This window comes from Poecile atricapillus, chromosome 15 (genome assembly GCF_030490865.1).
Source record: "Poecile atricapillus isolate bPoeAtr1 chromosome 15, bPoeAtr1.hap1, whole genome shotgun sequence".
In the NCBI taxonomy this organism is placed as follows: Eukaryota; Metazoa; Chordata; class Aves; order Passeriformes; family Paridae; genus Poecile; species Poecile atricapillus.
Window position 1 is genome coordinate 11,584,149 of NC_081263.1, and position 19,740 is coordinate 11,603,888.

Genomic DNA, 19,740 nt, shown 5'->3' on the forward strand with positions numbered 1-19,740 from the left:
GTTACTTCTAGCACAGGCCACCACAGTCAGGTTTGGACATTTCTTACTACAAACAAGATCATCTTTTACACTGGGACAGGCAGAGACAAACAGGGACAAACTATTGCTCATACAAATTAATTAACCAAGTCTGAAACCCCGGGAGTGCTGACACCAACCTGGGAGCCTCAATCCCACCAGTGCCAGTGGAAAATTCTCTATAAATGCCTGATGGGTTGCAGCATAACACACCAATATGAATATGAAGCACCTGTTTGCACAGAGCCTGCTTCCAACTCTTTTACGCTGAGCTATTTGCTTCTGTTTGAAAATAAGTAAATATTTGCTCTGCTGTGCCAGCTGGATCAGGGGAAAGCTCTGAATTGCCTCTCCTAGACAGGAGAAGGCTGGCAGAAGGTGCCTATCCAGAGTTCACATACACAACATTAATTGGAAGCAACAAGTATTGAAAACAGCTTCAGAACAGAAACGGGAACAACAAAAGCAGATATAAAATTCATTTTCACTCTGCAGATTTTATGTCAGGTACTGCAAAGTTCATCTTTTAACTCTGTGGTTCCTGGTTTCTTTAGAAGAGCAGGACAAAAACCACAATCATAAAAACTGAGTTTTCACAAAGGAAAGGGGAGTTTTATACCTGAAACTTGTATGAGTGTCTTGTCTGATTTTGAAGGAACAGATCATGTACATGCTGAGATGTGATGGCAATCAGTGTTTACAAGAAACTTAACTCTTATCACCTGAAACCCCTTCCATCACCACAGAGCAAATTATAGAATGGAGATTCAGCACTGCAGACATGGATTTTAATCTATGGCACCTATCAGACAACAACTCAAAAGACATTTATGCAATCTTAGAGCAGCAACTGCTATGTCTGAGCTGCCATAAGACAGTTTTAATTCCATATGGAATAAAAAACTATCACAGCTCTAAAGTTGCTTTCAGGCACTGTTTCTTTAATGAAATAGGATTCTTTCTGTCCAGGAAAAAGAATCGTGTGGATCTTTATGCAGAGGAATGTGTTATGAATATAAACATAAACACTATACCAAGGGGACCTATAGAACAGCAGGTGCAAAGATTTATTCCTATAATTGGTTAAAAATAATCCATCTGAAGGGGATAAAACCGACTGTGAAGAGCTGTTTTTATACAAATACAGAAGTTCAGACACAGCATTGCCTTTGGTGCAGCATTCCTTGTTTTAAATCCAGCTTCCCACTCCTCTGCCTCAGTCCCTCCTGTTAAAAGAGCCAACTTCATGCCAACAGTTTATCTTCTTATTAAAAATGTTATTAAGTACAGTTATCACTTGAAGGCTTTATCTTCCAAGTGGTGGAGTTCCTTGATATAGAATCTAATCTTCCAGGCTCACCAAAGATTTTCTTCAAACTTCATTAATGGACAAATCAATTTCTGGTGGTTTGGATCTGTTTATAAGACTTATTTCCCTCCTGGTTTTTTTCTTCTCTAAGGAATGCTAGAAAGTGCCACAGGGAGGAAATGATGAGGTTCAGGCTTTCAGATTTTGTTATCTTGTGAGTTGTGATCTTGCTTTCAACCCCCTTCTGATGGTTTCTGCACCAAGATTTTTGTTTAATAATTGGAAGGATTATTGGCAGCTGAAATGAGGATTTGTGGCTCTTGAGCAAAATACATTGTAATAACAACTGTCAGGCTGATTTGGATGCTCAGGCCTCTAAGTCTCCCCAGCAATATTGGAGTACTTTGATGCAGTCACAGCTATGGTTTGTACTTCAGTATTATTTCTCAAGTCAGAAAATATTCTACTGTTTCACATTAAAAAAAAAAGCAAAAAAAAAGCAAAAAAAAAGCAAAAAAAAAGCTAAAGAGAAACAAATAAAATAAATAAAAGCCCAAAGCTTTTAAGCATTTAGCTTGTGAAACTAAAAAACAAAAATAAGTTCAAAGGAGTTGAAAGCATTTCCTTTTCCTCACTGCTCTCAGTTGAGTAACAAATAATTAAAAGGGTGCCTAAGTGTGGAAACTGCAACCCAGCCTCATGGCCATGGCAATCAGCTGGATCCCAAATCCAGAGCTTGGGGGGCTTGGGGGGTCTTTGCTTTCCTCCTGTGCAATGGGAACTGTGAAGGGACCCCAGAACTCCCCAAAGGACATTGAGACCTCTGCTCTGGGTTTGTCAGGTACTGCCTTGAACAGCTGGCAGAAATGCTGATGGACAGAATAAATGGCTAAAAATGACTTTTAAATGTCCATTTCAAGCTCAAACAATACGAAAAGGCACCGTGGTGGTGCAGACAGACAGACACACCATTGCAAACCGGGTTTTGCACTCTCATGCTCCATCTGCTGGTTCTGCAACACCATTTGAGAGACCAACCTGCCTTTTCCTTTTTGTTCCCCAGCTGTGTGAAACCCCTGCTCATCTGGATGAGCTGCCAAGTGTTAAACAAGAAGTCATGTTCATCTCAACATTTCAGAGTCCACTGGGGAAAAATAAAAGGGTAAAATATTTATGACAAAATGTAAAACAGCTAAACATGTAAGGAAGAAAACTGTTCCTAAATGTCTTGCAAATGCCTCAGGGTTAAAAGCTTTAGCACAGTAAAAATGTAGTGCTCTCTTCCACTTTGCCTCTGCCTGGCTTTTGTACTCTATGCTAAAGCATCCATGAAAGCCAATTAATGTGCATTTTATTCTTTGAAACGTTTAAAATTGGCCACTTTCAGCATATAAAGTCTCAGCATCTCTTACTATTTGAGTGCTTTTCAATGCAGACTTGTGTGTATTAAAAACAGGTTTGAAAACGAAAATCATTTATGTTTCAGCTGCCTTTGGAGCAGCAACAAGAGAAACACAAGCAGGAAGCAACGCTTGTCCCAGGACAAAGATGGGATCATGACTATGCAAATCCTGAATGGATGCTTTGCAAGGATGGGTCTGTCATTGATTCCTGAGATGAGTGATGGCACAGAGGAGGCAAAGCCACCTCCCTCAGGTCCTCCTGAGCCCCAGTTCAATGAGGAACACATACACAGCATCCTCCTTCCCCGGCTTCCTCCCACTGCCGGGGCTTTTCACACTCGGATAAAGCCACAGCTGGAAGCGATCATCTCGTGCACGCTGGCAAAGCCAACAGAGGCAGTAATAACATGCTAATAAAGGATGAGATTTTATCAAAGATGCCTCTTAACTGAAGACTAAAAGACGCCATGCAATTTAAATAAAATTGCCTTTAGCAGGGGACTGAGTGACAATTGAGGAAAAATGCTTGGCCTGTTTTTGCAAACAGTGGGGCAGATTTTCAGTGGGTGTAAAATGCTGACTTGGGCAAAGCAGTGCCAGGTTTGCACGAGCTAGGGAGTCACATTTTTAGGCCCACACTGGAGAAACCTTTAAACTGAGATTTCTGAAATGAAGCTGCACAAGCAAGCAGGGAAGAAGTTATTAACACATCAAATATCTGCTTATGTTGCTTCCCTCCACGTACAATTTTGTAAGAGAGTTGAAAAGAGGAATTACACGATTATCCGAAAGCACACAAGAAAACTCAACCACCTTTGTGTTGTGCACAAAAAACCCAGGATGTGCCTGGTGAGCCCAGGATGTGCCTGGTTAATCCAGGATGTGCCTGGGGAGTCCAGGACGTGCCTGGGGAGCCCAGGACGTGCCTGGGGAGCCCAGGATGTGCCTGGGGAGCCCAGGACGTGCCTGGGGAGCCCAGGACGTGCCTGGTTAATCCAGGATGTGCCTGGGGAGCCCAGGACGTGCCTGGTGAGCCCAGGATGTGCCTGGAGAGCCCAGGATGTGCCTGGGGAGCCCAGGATGTGCCTGGGGAGCCCAGGATGTGCCTGGGGAGCCCAGGATGTGCCTGGAGAGCCCAGGATGTGCCTGGTTAATCCAGGATGTGCCTGGGGAGCCCAGGATGCGCCTGGGGAGCCCAGGATGCGCCTGGGGAGCCCAGGATGCGCCTGGTTAATCCAGGATGTGCCTGGGGAGCCCAGGATGTGCCTGGTTAATCCAGGATGTGCCTGGGGAGCCCAGGATGTGCCAGGTGAGCCCAGGATGTGCTTGGTTAATCCAGGATGTGCCTGGGGAGCCCAGGCTGGCTGGGTGACACAGCAGCTGAGGCAAGCTTGGTTTGGTTTGGTTTGGTTTCTCTGGGCACCACTTGTGTCCAGGCCCCAGTCCTGAGTATCTGGAGTCATTCACGTGGCCTGTCCTGTCAGTGACCTCGTACAGAGCCTCCACGTGTGCCCAGCACAGTCACACAGAATCACTGAGGCTGGAAAAGACCTCCAAGTTCATCCAGTCCAAGCTGTGCCACCCAGCCCAGAGCCCTGAGTGCCACAGCCAGGGGTTCCTCCAGGGATGGGGACTCCACACTCCTCAGTCAGCCTCTTCCAATGTTAAACCATCCTTTCTGTGAAGAAATTCCTGCTGCTGTCCACCCTGAGCCTCCCCTGGCCCAGCCTGAGGCCGTTCCCTCTCCTCCTGTCGCTGTTCCCTGGGAGCAGAGCCCGACCCCCCCGGCTGTCCCCTCCTGGCAGGGATTGTGCAGAGCCAGAAGGGTCCCCTGAGCCTCCTTTTCTCCAGGCTGAGCCCCTTCCCAGCTCCCTCAGCCCCTCCTGGGGCTCCAGACCCTTCCCCAGCTCCGTTCCCACCTCTGGACACTCCAGCACCTCAAGCTGCTGAAATACATCCCTGAAAAACTGCAGCAAAAATCCAGCTGGTTTGTATTCCCTCCAAATTTGATTCAAACCCACTTTTCCCTTACAAGAGCAGTGTGCACACAGCAGATGTTCAGCTGCCTCACATCTATAACCCCACAAAGTCAAGACGGGCTTGAGGATACTTCTGAGGCCATAAAAACAGAATGGGATTTTGTTGGGTTTGTTTTAGGCTTTTCTGTTTTGTTTTCTCCTCTCTCCTCTTCTGTTTTTGCCTTTTCAGATTAAGAATAGCTGTTTGGGAGGAAGCCTGGACAGAACTCGGGAGACACGAAACATCAAAAAGAACAGTGTCCTAAATTCAGCTGGTGTGAAAGCAAGAGCTGGGAAGGTTCACTTCTTTTGGGAGAAGTTGTGAAATCCCACCATTAGTGAGAACAGTCCTTGGCATAAGAGCCTTATGCCTTTCTGGAAGTTGTCATCTTCCTGACCAGCCTGCCCACTCCAAAAACAATGCTAAATTCAAACCACATTCTGGAAAAAATATTCAATTAAACAGCAACAGCACCAGGCAGAAACAGTGTGATATGGAAATTAGTCACTAGACTTCCTCCTAATAAATAAAAATAAAACATTTCTGGATAACAAACTGCCTTTGCAGATAAAAAAGTAAATCCCTAGAATTTAAATCTGTCATGAGCAAAATCCCTTTGGAAGAAAAAAAAAAAAAAATCCAGACCAAGAACTATTGTGGCTGGATTTATATTCAGAACTGTATTTATGCAGACTAAGATAAGGGCAATCAATCCCCAGGCCTCAGGACAAAAAGCTGATCTTCTGCAAGGATCAGGATAAAGAAAATTCCTCACCATATGTCCCATGGTTAAAGGCAATAGGGGGCATGCTTTGGGAGACTCAGGAATGTTTGGGGATTGGTGAGTGCTGGAAACAAATATCAGATTTATGGCACACTGATGGGCTCCTGCAGTAAATCCCAGCCTCTCCTCTGCATGTTGCTGCTTTCCCAGGCATGGAATTTAGTGCCTGAACTCCAGGTGGGTCAGCCTAGCAGCAAACCAAGGATCCTGTCAGCTCCAGCAATCTGGCTTTTCCAGAGTCCTGGATTCCCTCAGTCACTCCAAACACACCGAAGCACTCTGCTCCCCTTCCACCACTGAATCTCCTCCTGGATTCTTTCTGTCCCATACAGGTTGTCACTGTTACATCTCAGACAACAGAGCTGCTCCTTCTTTCAATCCTTTTCCATGCAATAATTCACAGATCCTATCTATCCTCTGTTCTTTGAAAGGTGCCTTTCCAGGGCAGTCACATTGCTACAACCAACACAGCCGTAACTTGGTCCTGATGATTCCTCAGAGCCTGGGACGCCTCTGTGTGAAACCAGCTGTAACTTGAAGAGAAACCAGAAATACATTTGCCATCAAGAAATACATCACCTTTTCTTTGTTTTCCTATGTTTTTCACTTGCTAATCAAAGGGTAGATGCTGTCTTTTTACTCTGACAAAAAATAAGTGAGGAGGGGTAAAAAATAAGGGAGAAATCGGGATATATTCATCTATTTAAAAATCATCATCTTGCATGCAAAGGGATTTAATCCGTTAGGATGAAGCCTCTATCTTTCAGCAATGCTACCAGGCTGTTTCCAGGCACAAACTGGGGATCAAGGATCAAAATGAAGGAATATTGTATTTCTGTAAGTCTAATCCCTCTGGCTGACATGCCAAAGGCTATTTGAGGTGGAATGAAATCAGAGCTTCAATCACCAAGGTAGGGAATGTCCCTGGAATGGGAAGCAGTCTCCCAGGCCTTGGGGGATCCACAGAACCCAAGTCAGAGCCGAGGCTGGGCCATTCCCGAGGCTGCCAGAGCTCCAGGAGCGTTTGGACAGCGCTGCCAGGGATGCCCAGGGTGGGGTTGTTGGGGGGTCTGGGCAGGGCCAGGGCTGGGCTGGGGGATCCTGGGGGTCCCTCCCAGCTCAGGGATATTCTATATCCTATATTCTATATCCTATATCCTATATTCTATATTCCTCACTTGCTAAAAAAGCCTCTATTTCCCCCACCCTCTCCATTTGAAGTTACAGGAGACTGGAGCCAAGAGCTAAAATTTAATATTAATAGGGGAAATGAATGCGTCTTTCAGCACAAGGCTTAGAGTAGCTTCAAGTTAAATTAGTCTGTGATTCAGTGATTTCAATAATACCAAAAAATCAGTTGTACAGAACACTCTTTCAAATCGCTTGATGTGCCTTTTGTGCAGTGCTTTGACTCATAGATCTGAGTTATAATTTTTTTTATTTTATTATGAGCTTGACAAAAAAAAAAAAATGAAGGCAGCAGTGTAGCAACCTTGAATCATATTTTTCAACATTAGCATGTGGAAGTTTCCTATTTAATGGGAGATATCACCTTAAAATTAAACCAGAAAAGCTTTTTTTGAACTCATACTCAGTGCACGTGCTTGTGGTTGTTCAGCTCATGCATTTCCTAACAGTGTGCAAACACCTTCTTTTTCTAGCAGCTGTAATAGAGTAAAAACCAGAAATATTTCTATAAATTTGGAACTATTGTCTTAAAACAACAAAACGTGGCAAGATCTGCTTACTACTGATCAACTTCACTAGATTTCATGGCAACAAACCCAGCTGGTAACAACCACCAGAGGAAAAAGTTTCCCAACTGCTTGGCAGCACCATATCAAACTCAGAATGTTCAGATCATTTGCATTTGTATCAGCCACTGAATCCAGACTATTTTTAAAAGGAGTATTGAATTCAGCCCCATCATTCAAGACGAACTTTTATTTCCCTAGGCCTACACCAAAAATTGAGTATTGATCCTGACAACTGCTCCTTTTTGCAGGAGTTAAATCACCCTGTGCTGATTAAGGCAGCCTCCAGCAGCTTATCTGAAGGGACAGGCTGTGTGTGAGCCACGGGAATTCTTCATAGGAGGACAAACTTCCTATGATCACAGCCCTGTTCCATGAGGAATCGCTGCCATGTGTTTTCTGGGGAGATGATGAGGTTTCTCAGGACTTTTTCTCCCCTCCCATTCCTTACCAAACAATTCTCCTGTCAGACTGAACAGTTCCTTCTTCCAAGCCACAAAATTATGAAACTATCCCCATTTTACAAATCACTTTACAACCTGTTGTCATCATCCAGCAACAAATCCAACAACAACATCCAATTCTCAGCCAAAAGACAGAGAATTATCATCAAGGCTGGGAAAGCCCTCTAAGATCAGAATCCAGCCACAAACACCAAGAGACCTGCTGTCATCATCCAAAAAGACAGAGAATTATGGAGTCACTGGGGCTGGGAAAGCCCTCTAAGATCAGAATCCAACCATTGAGCCAACACCACCACGCTCAGCACCAAACCATGCTCACATCCACACAGCTTTTGAACAGCCCTGAGCAGCCTCTTCCAATGCCAGACAATCCTTTCAGTGAGGAATTTTTTCTTAATATCAAATTTAAACCTCCCCTAACGCAACCTGAGGCTGTTTCCTCTCCTTCTCTTCGTTCCCTGGGAGAAGAGCCTGATCCCCACCTGGCTACAATCTCTTTTCAGGGACTTTTAGAGAGGGAGAAGGTCCCCCTGGGGCTCTCTTTAATCTCTACAGCTAATGAAAATCAGACAATATATTAATGGAGCTAAAGGGAAGCAAAGCTTCCAGGCAGCTTTTCCAGAGAGTATTTTAATCAGGAGTAAGTATTGATCATAAATAAAGTATTTACTCTGTCCCTTTATTAATATTCATTTAAATATTACTCTTTGGCCTTGTTTTTCATGTGAGTTTGTCCCAGCAGAAGCAATCCGTTTTCAGATGAGATTCCCTGCATGATGATGACCTCAAATGCAAACTTTTTCCTTTCTTCCATCCACCAGAGCTAAAAACAACTTTTCCCCTATTCTGCTTTTCTGTGGAAACTGAAGAAAGGAAAAAAAAAAGGCAGAGGAATAGTCAATAAGCAGAGAGAGGAAAATAAGCCTCAAGCTTCCCAAAGCACACTCTTGTGAACAAAGGCCATGAAACAAGGATTTTAAAAGCTCTGTTTATCTGTAGAGGATGGTGAAAAAGGCCCCACACTCAGAGAACCAGTGCTGAATACGAGGCACTACTGGGAGCTGTGTTCAAACACTTTGTTCTAATCCTGTTATCTCCTCAACCTATTATTTTGGGGATAAACATTCATGTTTTATATCTATCCTCCCTTTAACCAACCTTCAACCCCGTGTCTGGTCTTAACCTCAAACAATCTCTCTCTTTTCCCCATTCCCTGCTGAGCAACTCTTCCCTCTGACTGACACTTCCCTGGGTTATGCCTCAAGGTCATTTCCTCTTTTCCTGTCCCAAGTCACAGTCCATGGAAAAACCAAACTCAAATCCAAAACACAAAACCTGCAACAAATAAACAAACAAACAAATCACTTGTGTAGGGTTTGCTGTATTTTCAGGTAGCTGGTTTTTCCTCAGAGGTAAAGTGGAATTTAATTTTCAGTATTATTTCTATAGATTAAATATTAATTAAGTCTTGTAATGCTGTCCTGTACAACACCAAAAAGCATCACCAGTGGGGTAGCACGCCTGGGCACATACTGCTAAACAGAAATTCAGATATTATCCAGTTTAATAAAACTTAATAAAAAAGGTCATTTAGAGCATGACCTTCCATAATTAGCTTATGAGTTTTATCTAATTAAAAAAAAAACCCAAACCTTTCAAGTCCACATAAACACCTTCCATTCAGTGTGATCAAAATCTGAAACTAATGAATGATTTTGATAAGAGCTGTCATGATGTCTGAGTTCACTCTGGACCATCCTGGACCTGCTTTTCCTCTGATGCAAAACTGACAGTCAAGAAACACACAGCAGACAAAGGCAACTTTGTAAATGAACTTCTGTTGCTTGATTTGAAATGCAAGAGAAGAATGGTCCTCCCCAAATCCTTCTCATTTTCATCTCAAAATAAGAATCTCATTGCAATTTGTGCTTAAATTGAAGGCCAGCAGTTACTCAGCCTCCCTAGAACAAAAAATATAATACAGTCTCCATGTGGAAGAGCATTCAGTGCAAGGGATATTGACTTCCCTCTCTGAGAAGGTTGCAGCCACTTTCTGTTTATTGTTGCACTGATTTCTAGCAATTTAAATAAGTAAATGTTTCTCCAGTACAGGTGATATTCTCTACTCTTACTTATGCAATCAATTTTGTTACCTTTATTTGTGGGCTTAATAAACACAGCACAGCCAGAGCAGTAAAAGAGGGCTGCTCCAATCACCTGCTGGTTGCATACAAATGTGTAGGAGTTTGGCACTTCCCTCTTGCTCAGACAAACTAAAGACAAATAATAAAACAACCAAAAAAATCCACATAAAAAAAGCAGCATCACTCATCCCTCGACTATTTTAAACCACTTCAATTTTCCCTGATGTCATTCATTAGGTACTCTTAGGAAAATCAAGGCAGCAGAGCTGTTTTCTCAGTTCAGCACATTTTTGAAAATCTTCACCGTGAAAGTTTTGTGTAATTACCTTCAAAACGGTGTTCTGAAGGAGTTCCTTGACATAGGAAAATTGGAATAATGAGTTGCATTTTCTTTTCTATCATTTCAAGTTGGCATTTGGTGAAATTGTACATCTTTAGCTATTAAATCTCTCCCTTCCTCCTGGTCCACGCTTAGATCAAGATCATTACAATTTCTCCTACCCAGTGCCCTAAACAAAACATAAATGCCATCACCATCAATCTCAACAAGGCCTGTATGACAGCTAACATTAACAGAATGACCTTCTCCAGTTAGATTTTCATTAGTAAAATAGGATGGAAACCAGAAAGTGCCTCAGCTTTGCCAATTTGAACAAATTATCCACGTCATCCTTCTCTGTGCCAGTCGATACCTGAGCTGGGCAGGAAATGCAGAGATCTGGGACACGGGGCAGTATTAAGCACAAAGTCAATATTTTTTAATCTTAACTCCTGAATTAAGCCAAACCCAGCATTTTTTACAGGTAAGACAGAGAGGTGTGAACATTTTGCTGCTGCAGAGAGTGTGACTGTGAAGTGACAACGCATCAACCCCAGAGCAAATCTAAGCACGTCACATTTCCATCTGCAAATGCACAGTCCCAGGCCAGGCCTGCAGTGACTTCTGGTGATGTCAGAGAATTTGACCACTCTAGGGAAGGAGAAGAAAGCCACAAGGTGAGCAGCACAACATGTGCCAACTTCCCAAACAGGCCAGGACATCATCCATGTCACTTCACACTTTCCACACAGCTGCTGCAAAGCCTTCAACATCTGTGTTCTACCAAAGGACAGGTGCTGAACCAAGGAAACACCTCCATGTCAGGGTGCTCATCATTGATTTTTAACCAAACCTTCTCAAAGGGGCACTGAATGTTTGCTAATTTACAACCTTCACAATAAAGGATGTGCTACCCAAAACACAGTCAGCCTGCCAGGCTTCCTCTCTTGGTGGAGAAAGAGGATGAAGTGTTCCTGCCATGAAGTGGATGAGGAACACTAACACTGCACTGCTTAATCCCATCTTGGAATGATTTTGGGTGTTCTGGATGCCTTCTTCCCACTTCAGATTTGCTGTTTGATCAGAAAGAGTAACAGGAAACAGAATGTTCTTATAAGGTTTTCAGTACTTAAATCCAGATGTCGTAAACCACTAATTTGTGGGGAGGGAAGGGCTTGTAGCAAAAGGAGAGCAGCATTTTAGTCCCTGTTCTTTGTTCACACCACAGTAAGGACCTTGCAAAAATTACAGAAATGTGAGAAAATGAAGTTGTGTGGTGGAAAAAAACCTGTGAGGCAGAAAAGTGCTTTGCTCATCCCCTTGCCAGGCACAGGGCTTGATTTCCCTTAATGACTAATGATTAATGCATGACACCAGGATGAATAACCAATATATCTGAAACATGAGCAACACCATCCGTCAGTTTTTCACGGGAAGTCCAATACGGCTTAGAAAGAAAGATAGACTACTCTGTCCCTGGATCAGAATTGATCCATTCTAATATGAAAGAGAAAAGGAGGGTGCTGCATGGTGTCTGAACACAATCCTTTGTCAGAAATGAGGAGGGGAATCAGTTCCATCAAATGGAACACAAAAGCATATTTTAAAAATTAAATGTTTCTTCTTTCACCCCAGTGCACTCAAACAGATACCAGTGCCAGTTTTTAAATAACCACTGCAGATCCACTGTCCAAGAACAACATGAATTTTGTTCTGCACTTAGAGGTGAAAATTTTATCACAGACTGGTCTTAAGAACATTTTTCTTTCTGGAGAACTGGTCAGAAAAAAAAAGTCATTTGCCTATTCCAACAGAAGGCAGCCTCACACTGTGGCAAGAGTTTGTCAGATAAACCACGGGCGTAAAACCAACACCTGCCTGTGGAATAAAAGGATGGATCCAAGTTCACGCTGTCATTTCAGAGCCCTGATGAAGCACCTGCAGTGAGGAAGAGGAGGCAGAGCAGCTGTTGGGGAGCAGGGCAGCCTTACCTGCACACTTGGTCCTGGTGGTGAGCGGGGGCCCGGGGGGTCCCGTGCCCCCCTCCCCAGGGCGCGTCAGCAGCACTCGGATCTCGTACTCCACGTCGGGGTCCAGGTGCCACAGTTTGTAGTTGGGAGAGTCCACGATGTGAGTCTCTGCCCAGTTGCCCGTGGTGGTCCTGTACTCCACCTCCTTGAGGATGATGGGCCCGTCCCCGATGATGGAGTTGGCGTTGGGTTTGATCCACAGGTACGTGGCTCCCACGGCCAGCAGCTCCGGAGGGGCGATCGGGGTGGGAGGCTCTGGGGACAAAAACAAATCCCAAGGAGTCAGAAAATGCCCAAATTTCCATCATGTATCAGTGCAGTAAGGCTGTCCCAAAACCTTTTGTAACAAAAGCACAATTTCCCTTCTCATTTACAGAATATTTTATAAGAATTTAATCTGTTACTGGAAAGAATTGGGCTTGAATTTTTTGTGCTTAAATTTCAACCCCCTTGCACTGGGGGTAGTGTTAGCAGCTGAGAAACACCTGTGAAAATACAGGAACCACAAAGCAGCTTTCTGGTTTAAAAATGTCTTTTAATCATTAATTTTGATCATCATGATGTTTATACTTGATCCCTCTTTTAAGCACATGAACAACAGCACTCACAGAATCTTGGAGGGTCAGGGACGGGGAAAGAAATCCTAAATAAGAGAGAACAGAGTGCCCTTAGCACAAACTGTGAATAAAAGGGTTCCAGCACAGCCCTTCCTCTGTCCTGTGACCTGACACAGCAGAATATCCCAGTCACTGATCGTGGTGCTGGGGTTCAGCCAAATTCTAGTGCTTAACATGACACAATTAGCAACAAGACGAAAACTCAAGTCACTTGTTCATTTTCTGATCTTAACCCCCAAACCAGAGATAAACACCAGGGTTTATTTTCTAATCAAAGCACTGGCTGAGACAATATTAGCAAATTTAAACACCAGTGATCTTCCCATGCCCAGCAGCCAGGATGCTGCTGGAACTGGCTCTAAGTGGCGCTCTTGGTAGCTCAGAGTTGAGAAAACTCCAAGGCAACAGTAAATCACCACCTCCTGTGGTGTTTGATTGCAAAGTTTGCTCAACTTCATGGGCAAAGGTACTCAAGAAAGTCTGCATGAGACCTGAAGAGTGCCTGGGTGTTTGAGAAGCAGCATGAGGAGGCAGGAACCAGCTACTGAGTATGACCTCCACGAGAAAAAGCAAAGCAAGCTGATAAAAGACATCTCAGCAGCTCCCTTTGATGGAAGCCACAAAAAAAATTAAAAAAAAATTTAAAAATAAATAAAATCTACAGAGCTCTGGCTGCCTTCCTGATTTTTATTATTCTGTCCCCCATCTCTGTCAGTGTAAATAACACATTCTGGAAACCACATGAATAACATACACCTTGGAAAACCTCAGCTGAACTCTGCAAGATTATGAGCAATTTTCTGAATCTTTCCCAACCTTCCCTTCTGTCACACTCTAATGTGGTTTGCCCTCAGCCCAGAGGACACAAACTCTATTCTCTCATGAAATCAGGTGACAAAAAAAGAATATTTTTATCAAGAAGGGCTTCAAACACTGGCACAGGGTGCCCAGAGCAGCTGTGGCTGCCCCTGGATCCCTGGAAGTGTCCAAGGACAGGTTGGATGGGGATTGGAGCAGTCTGGGATGGTGGAGGGTGCCCTTGCCCATGGCAGGGGTGGAATGGGATGAGCTTTAAGGTCTCTTCCAACCCAAACCATCCTGTGATCTGTGCCTCAGAAAAAGAAACACATAAATGCTACAACGTAAGAAATTTCAAGTTCAGTGGGAGTCATTCTAAACCCCTCCCTCCTAAAGGTGATTCCTCAAAGAACTGGAAGAATCCAGAACCCACAGAAATGTGGAAGAAATGGCTTTGAGCATGACACAATGGGAGGAAGGTTGGATTTTCCCTTCATGACAATTCTTGCAGGTTAAGATCTGCTCAGTGAAGAGAAAGAAACTGTTGTACAAAAGGATCAACTGAAATTATGATTGATTTCATTTCCTTAAACTGTTTACAACAAAACTTTCTATCTCCTTGAGACTGACTGCAGGAGCTGTGCATTGTACCTCTGGAGAAAGAACAATCTAAATTGTAATTGCAGCAGGTATCCAACATGAACAAAAATCAGTGATGCCAGATAGGTTTTCTGTGGAATGTCTGTTTCTGCTTTAATTCTGCACTTCCATAACACCTGTCAGAATCTTTGTCTGATATGAAATGCCAGGCTGATTATGTTTTGACTTACAAAGTTATTTCTCCAAGAAAATTGTTTTCAAAAAGCATATGTGTATACATTTTCATTAAAAATCAAATTATTATAGATCACAAGAAGTTTATTACTTGTTTCTTGGTGCAAGGCATTTAAAAGATAGACTTGGTTATTTTTATTCCCAATGCAAAAACTACATTTTACAAGTCACATCATAGCTGAACAAGACAAATGAAATATTAAACTCCATTCTCCTGGGCTGCAGATTTCAATAGCAACGTGATCCAGGTTACTTTGGGATTTGATGGCAACTTAGAAGAGATTTATGGGACTGAGCTTAATTAATAGAGCAGTTTATCCTACTAAGCAGACATGAAGATCTCATCTAGCGAGTTTAGTAACTGCTATTGCCAAACAGATTTAAATTACAATGTCACCCAACACGCCCATCTTCCCTACTTCTGTCCCAATCCAAATCACCCCCACCAAAAAAAAACAAACATCTTTCCCATCTTTCCTCCATTTATTTCACCCTTTCTCTACCACTGAAAAAACAGGTGCTGTAAAAGGTAATAAAAGTAGGAATTTAAATTGTTACTCCTATTTTCTGAATTTAAGGGACTAAGATAAGGAGCTGTTCCAGTAGTTTTTAAAGAATAGGTCCCACCTCACTGAAAACAATGGATTATTTCCTACTAGCACCAACTGGAGCAAAAGCTTTTACTTTTTTAATATCACTCTGTGCCAAATTACTGCAAGTGATCTAAACAAGTTACCCATTATTTAGCAAAACTGGCACATAAATGAGAATATTTTTTTGTTTCAAAACCCGCTTGCCGGTTACAGATGACCAGCCTGATGTTATGAGCTCACTATTTTAATTAAAATCTCTGTTTGATCTTGATTAAATAAACATGGTCACAGATTGGCCTTGTACACATGTAATTGTGAACAACCATATTTTAAGCCCCATTTCATCCCAGCAGTATTTTATATCACAAGCCTGGCCTGGTGCTCCCTTTCAGCCACTCTCTCACCTCCTCCAGACAGAGAGGAAGAAACCAAAGGCTCCCCTGCAAGCAGCACATCTGGAACTGGATTCCTGCAGCTGGAATATCCAGCTGAACCCCAGCCTTGGGAATGACATGGAAAAATGGGAGCTCACTTCAAAATAAAAAAAAAAATAAAATTAAAAAAAAGCCCCAAACATTAAAAAATCCCCAAAAACCAGAGTTTTTGACCATGGTATATTTTGACCAGGTATATTTTATTGAATCTAAAACCAGGTCCAGTTGTGCAGACACAAAGGGAATTGGGGTGTGTCTTTCTCCTCCTGTTAGAACAGAAAATACAGCCCCCATCTACAGCTCAGAATGTTGAACACTGTTAGAGATTGAAAATGAAATGAATTCTAGTAATGCAAAGAGTGTGAGAAAACAAAATTAACATCTAGGACCAGAATAGACCAAACAGAATCACAGAGGATCTGAAGCCTGGCAAAACTCAAGCCCAAATCCCTGTTCTTTGCAGCAGCACCTAAAATTCTATCATCCATAGTGACAGGACAAGAGCTGATGGCTTTAAACTGGCAGAGGACAGGCAAAGGTTGGATATTAGAAATTCCTCACTGTGAGGGTGCTGAGGCCCTGGCACAGGGTGCCCAGAGCAGCTGGGGCTGCCCCTGGATCCCTGGAAGTGTCCAAGGCCAGGCTGGATGGGATTGGAGCAGCCTGGGACAGTGGAAGGTGTCCTGCCCATGGCAGGGGGTGGAATGAAATTAATTTTAAGGTTCCTTCCAATCCAAACCATTCTGGGATTTTACAATGCAAAGAGCATCATCCAGACACTTCAATTCTTCCACTTAATACCATTAACACTCTACTTTCCAACTGTTGTGGAAAACAAATGTGTTTTACTCTTCGGCAAATATTCCTGAGTGTTTCTACTCAACTGCTGGAATATTTCTCTATTTGGCTTTCTAAGCAAGGCAATTGTAAGCAATTTTTACATGATGGAAGAATAATTGGCTCCATGAATCCTTAAGATGCCACTGGGAAGACTGAAAAACTAGAGAAGAATCCTCAACAACTGTTACCACTTTCTCCTGTGAAATAATCCATAAAGAAAGACATTATAGAAAATGCAATCTTAAAACAGCTGGATACTCCTTTTAAACTATGAATTTTATATGATTTATTTTTTTAATTTCTTCCTTTTTTGTAATAAAACCATCTGATCAACTGTGCAGATCAGGTGACCATGAACTCTCTTTGGCATGGGATGGGTTGTGGCTGATTTTAGACAAAAAGAACCCCTAATGTCACAATTCCATGTTTCGTTTTCTCATATGCATAGGACAGAGCCGAGGTTCTAAAAACAAGATCAGAAGAGACTCAGTGGTTCTTACTCTTTGAGGGTTGAAAAGGTGAAGGTGGGACCTGCTGCACAAAGACCTTTCCCTGACAAGCAGGATCTGATTTCCAACATGATCCTGATTGTGCCCCTCCTCGTGGGGATTATAAAAGCCTTTCTCACCAAGTCCTAAATGAGCAGCTGTGAACTTGTCAAACTGATCAGGATGGGACTGAAAGGAAAGGAAACCAAATTTTAAGCTTCTCAAAACTCTTTAAAGCAGAAAACACAGAATACAAAGTACCTATACAGTTGTCTACAACAGCCAGACTGTCTGAGCAGCATCCATGGGCACCTTTTCTAGATTTATACAATAGCAATGAGTCTTCAGAGCTCTGGATGTCAATATTTACACCAGCATTGCTTATTTTCACACTTCCTACCACTGTCATAAATGCAACAGGTAAGTTTATCTTTCTAGTGATGGTCCAAACTTCCAGTTCCATTTTTTACACAAAAGAAAAAAGGCACTTGGCTTTTACAATATTTAGCAAGAGAAGATTTCACTGTGCTGACACTGCAGTAATAGTTTTTGTCTAAGAGAGACATTCAGATCTGTCTCTCAGTACTGTATCAGGCTGACAGCAATGGCACGTGTCAAGTGTTATAAGAATGTGCCAGCAGCAGCAATAAATGAATCATTAATTCACCTGGACAGGTAAATTGCACCAGGGAATGATATGGTCTGTCTGAGCCCCAGGAAAAGTGCCCAGAGCCAATTCTGAAATCAACAATTCTGAGTATTTAATTAAAGCCAAAATCCAGAAAAGTGAGGGAAGAGGAAGATTTAGGATTCCTACAGCCTGTAGACCAAAGGGCAATGGTTTCATAGCTTTATAAATTTCAGAGGTGCAAAGCATTTACTGTTTAGTTTTGCACTCAAACCACCCATTATGGACAGAGCATTCCCAGCAGGCAAACATCCCATTTCCACCTCTTCTCCTCTGTGAGCATTCCTGTACTCTGGGATGGAGCCCAGTTCTTTGGATCATGTGAAAATTTCATGTCCCTGCTCTCCACCTGGTGCTTCTTCCCAGCACACGATTTACCAACACAGCAATAAGTGACTTTAGTACTCTGTGATATAAAATGCTCATTTGCCACAATAATGTGCTTTTTCCCTTTTGCATTTCCCTCAAGAGCTGCTGCTTCTGTCCACAGGGACTCACTACACATTACGTGTACAAAAAGCAAGGGAGAAAGTAAAAATGAGCCAGAAAATGTGAAAGAATTGAGCAAAGTGGTCAGAGAATCAGCACAACAGCAAAGAAAACAAGAGAGGAGCCAGGGGACAGCAATCAATAACACCAAAGAAAGCCAGTGGAGCAAGAGACCCAATATTTGGCAGGATGCTTATCTCCTATCATCCCCTCAAAACCCCAAAGCCAAAATCTACAGCCTATTCCCTCAACATCTCCCAAGAGCACAGGTGTAGTGCAAAGATATGAGGGGAGAACTTGATCCATCAGCCTGATGAAAACAGAGAAAACATTCTCTCAATATTTTCCCCTCAAGAAGAAGAGGAAATGCCCCTTGGTGACTTGAACATGTGTTCTAAACTCAGAAACTGGGCTGTCAAGGATTAAAGAGAACACAAAGACGTTTACAGGAGCTACTGCAAAGCAGGAGAAAACCTCTTAACCCTTTCCTGAAAACACTGCAGTCACCAGGCAAGGCAGCTGGGACAAATCCTGGTGGAAGAAGGTTCATCTGTGTCAGTGTCATCTTATCAAATAAACATTTACAGAGTCAGCCTGAGTGCACCAAGAGCTGCTCCAGACCCAGTGCCTCCTGCCAGCCCTTCCAGTGGTGGGAGAGAGCAGAGAGGCACCAGGTCCCAAGTGGGAATTACAGCAGCGTTCTAATTCATTAGCATTTCACACTATTTGTGCCTCAGAAGCTTAGCCTGAATCCCACCAGAGCCTCAGAGGATGCTTTCATTCTCCAATAAAGAAAATAGCATCGGATTAGTTGAACAGTATCTCATTTCCCAGCGTAAATTAAGTGAATTAGATGGAAGAGTCTGTGCTCTAATTGTAAAGCTTATTACAGGAACTCACATAGATTAGACCTGAATGCTTCTCTTTGAGTCATCATTTGCACTGTAACAGAGTTAAAAAGGTGGCTACAGACTCTCAGTATTGATGTGCAGGAATCTCCAATTTTGCAGCAAAACACATCCCAAGCCCTGTGCCCCGTGAGTGCCAGCAGCCAGCCTTTCCCATTTGGATGGGAGGGCTGCCCTCCACAGTGCTCAGGAGGTAATCTCCAGGAATGACAAGCTCCCCAGGGCTGGAATCATGGACAATTAACTCTCAGTTTTAAAGCATGTGTCATTTTCTGAGTTTGTCAGCTGCAAAAGCTACAAAACACATCACAGAGAAGAGCAGTGGTGTGCTTCTTGTTGCTTCTGGATGTCTGGATTCTCCTTACAGGGATCCTTCATGGACCACAAGAGGCCCAGCACAAGGGCCTTTGGGCATCCATGAGCTGATTGCAATTAGCTTGACTTCCACCCTGTAGATTCTCCATGTCCCAGCCTGCTCTAATTATCTCAGGTTCCCTTAATGGCCAGTGGAGAGAATGGGCTCACCTTAAGGCACATATCTAAGACAAATTAAGGCACATATCTAAGATAAAATTAACTGCTCCCTGATCCCCCATCTCTTGACTGGTATTAAAATAAGCATTTTTACCTCCTCACTCTTTATTTCCTCAGCACATGGCCCTCAGTATGAAACACAGAGAGGTACTGGAGCAGTCTATTATGGGGAATGCCAAGAAATAATACTGAGCACCTGTAAGCCCCTTGAATTCTCTCTGAAAGCCCTCAGTCAGGGCAGCAGAACTCAGGTGCAGTCTAAACCCATCACAT

The 19,740-nt window shown here is 43.0% G+C and overlaps 1 protein-coding gene across 1 annotated transcript in view; it reads right to left on the reverse strand.

Annotated features, from left to right (window-relative positions):
- Positions 1-19,740, reverse strand: part of PTPRT (protein tyrosine phosphatase receptor type T) — a 497,897-nt gene that overhangs the window by 208,715 nt on the left and 269,442 nt on the right. Inside the window, exon 8 of the mRNA XM_058850913.1 lies at positions 12,206-12,499. Coding sequence (XP_058706896.1) covers positions 12,206-12,499 — 294 coding nt within the window. The remainder of the gene's footprint in view (positions 1-12,205; positions 12,500-19,740) is intronic.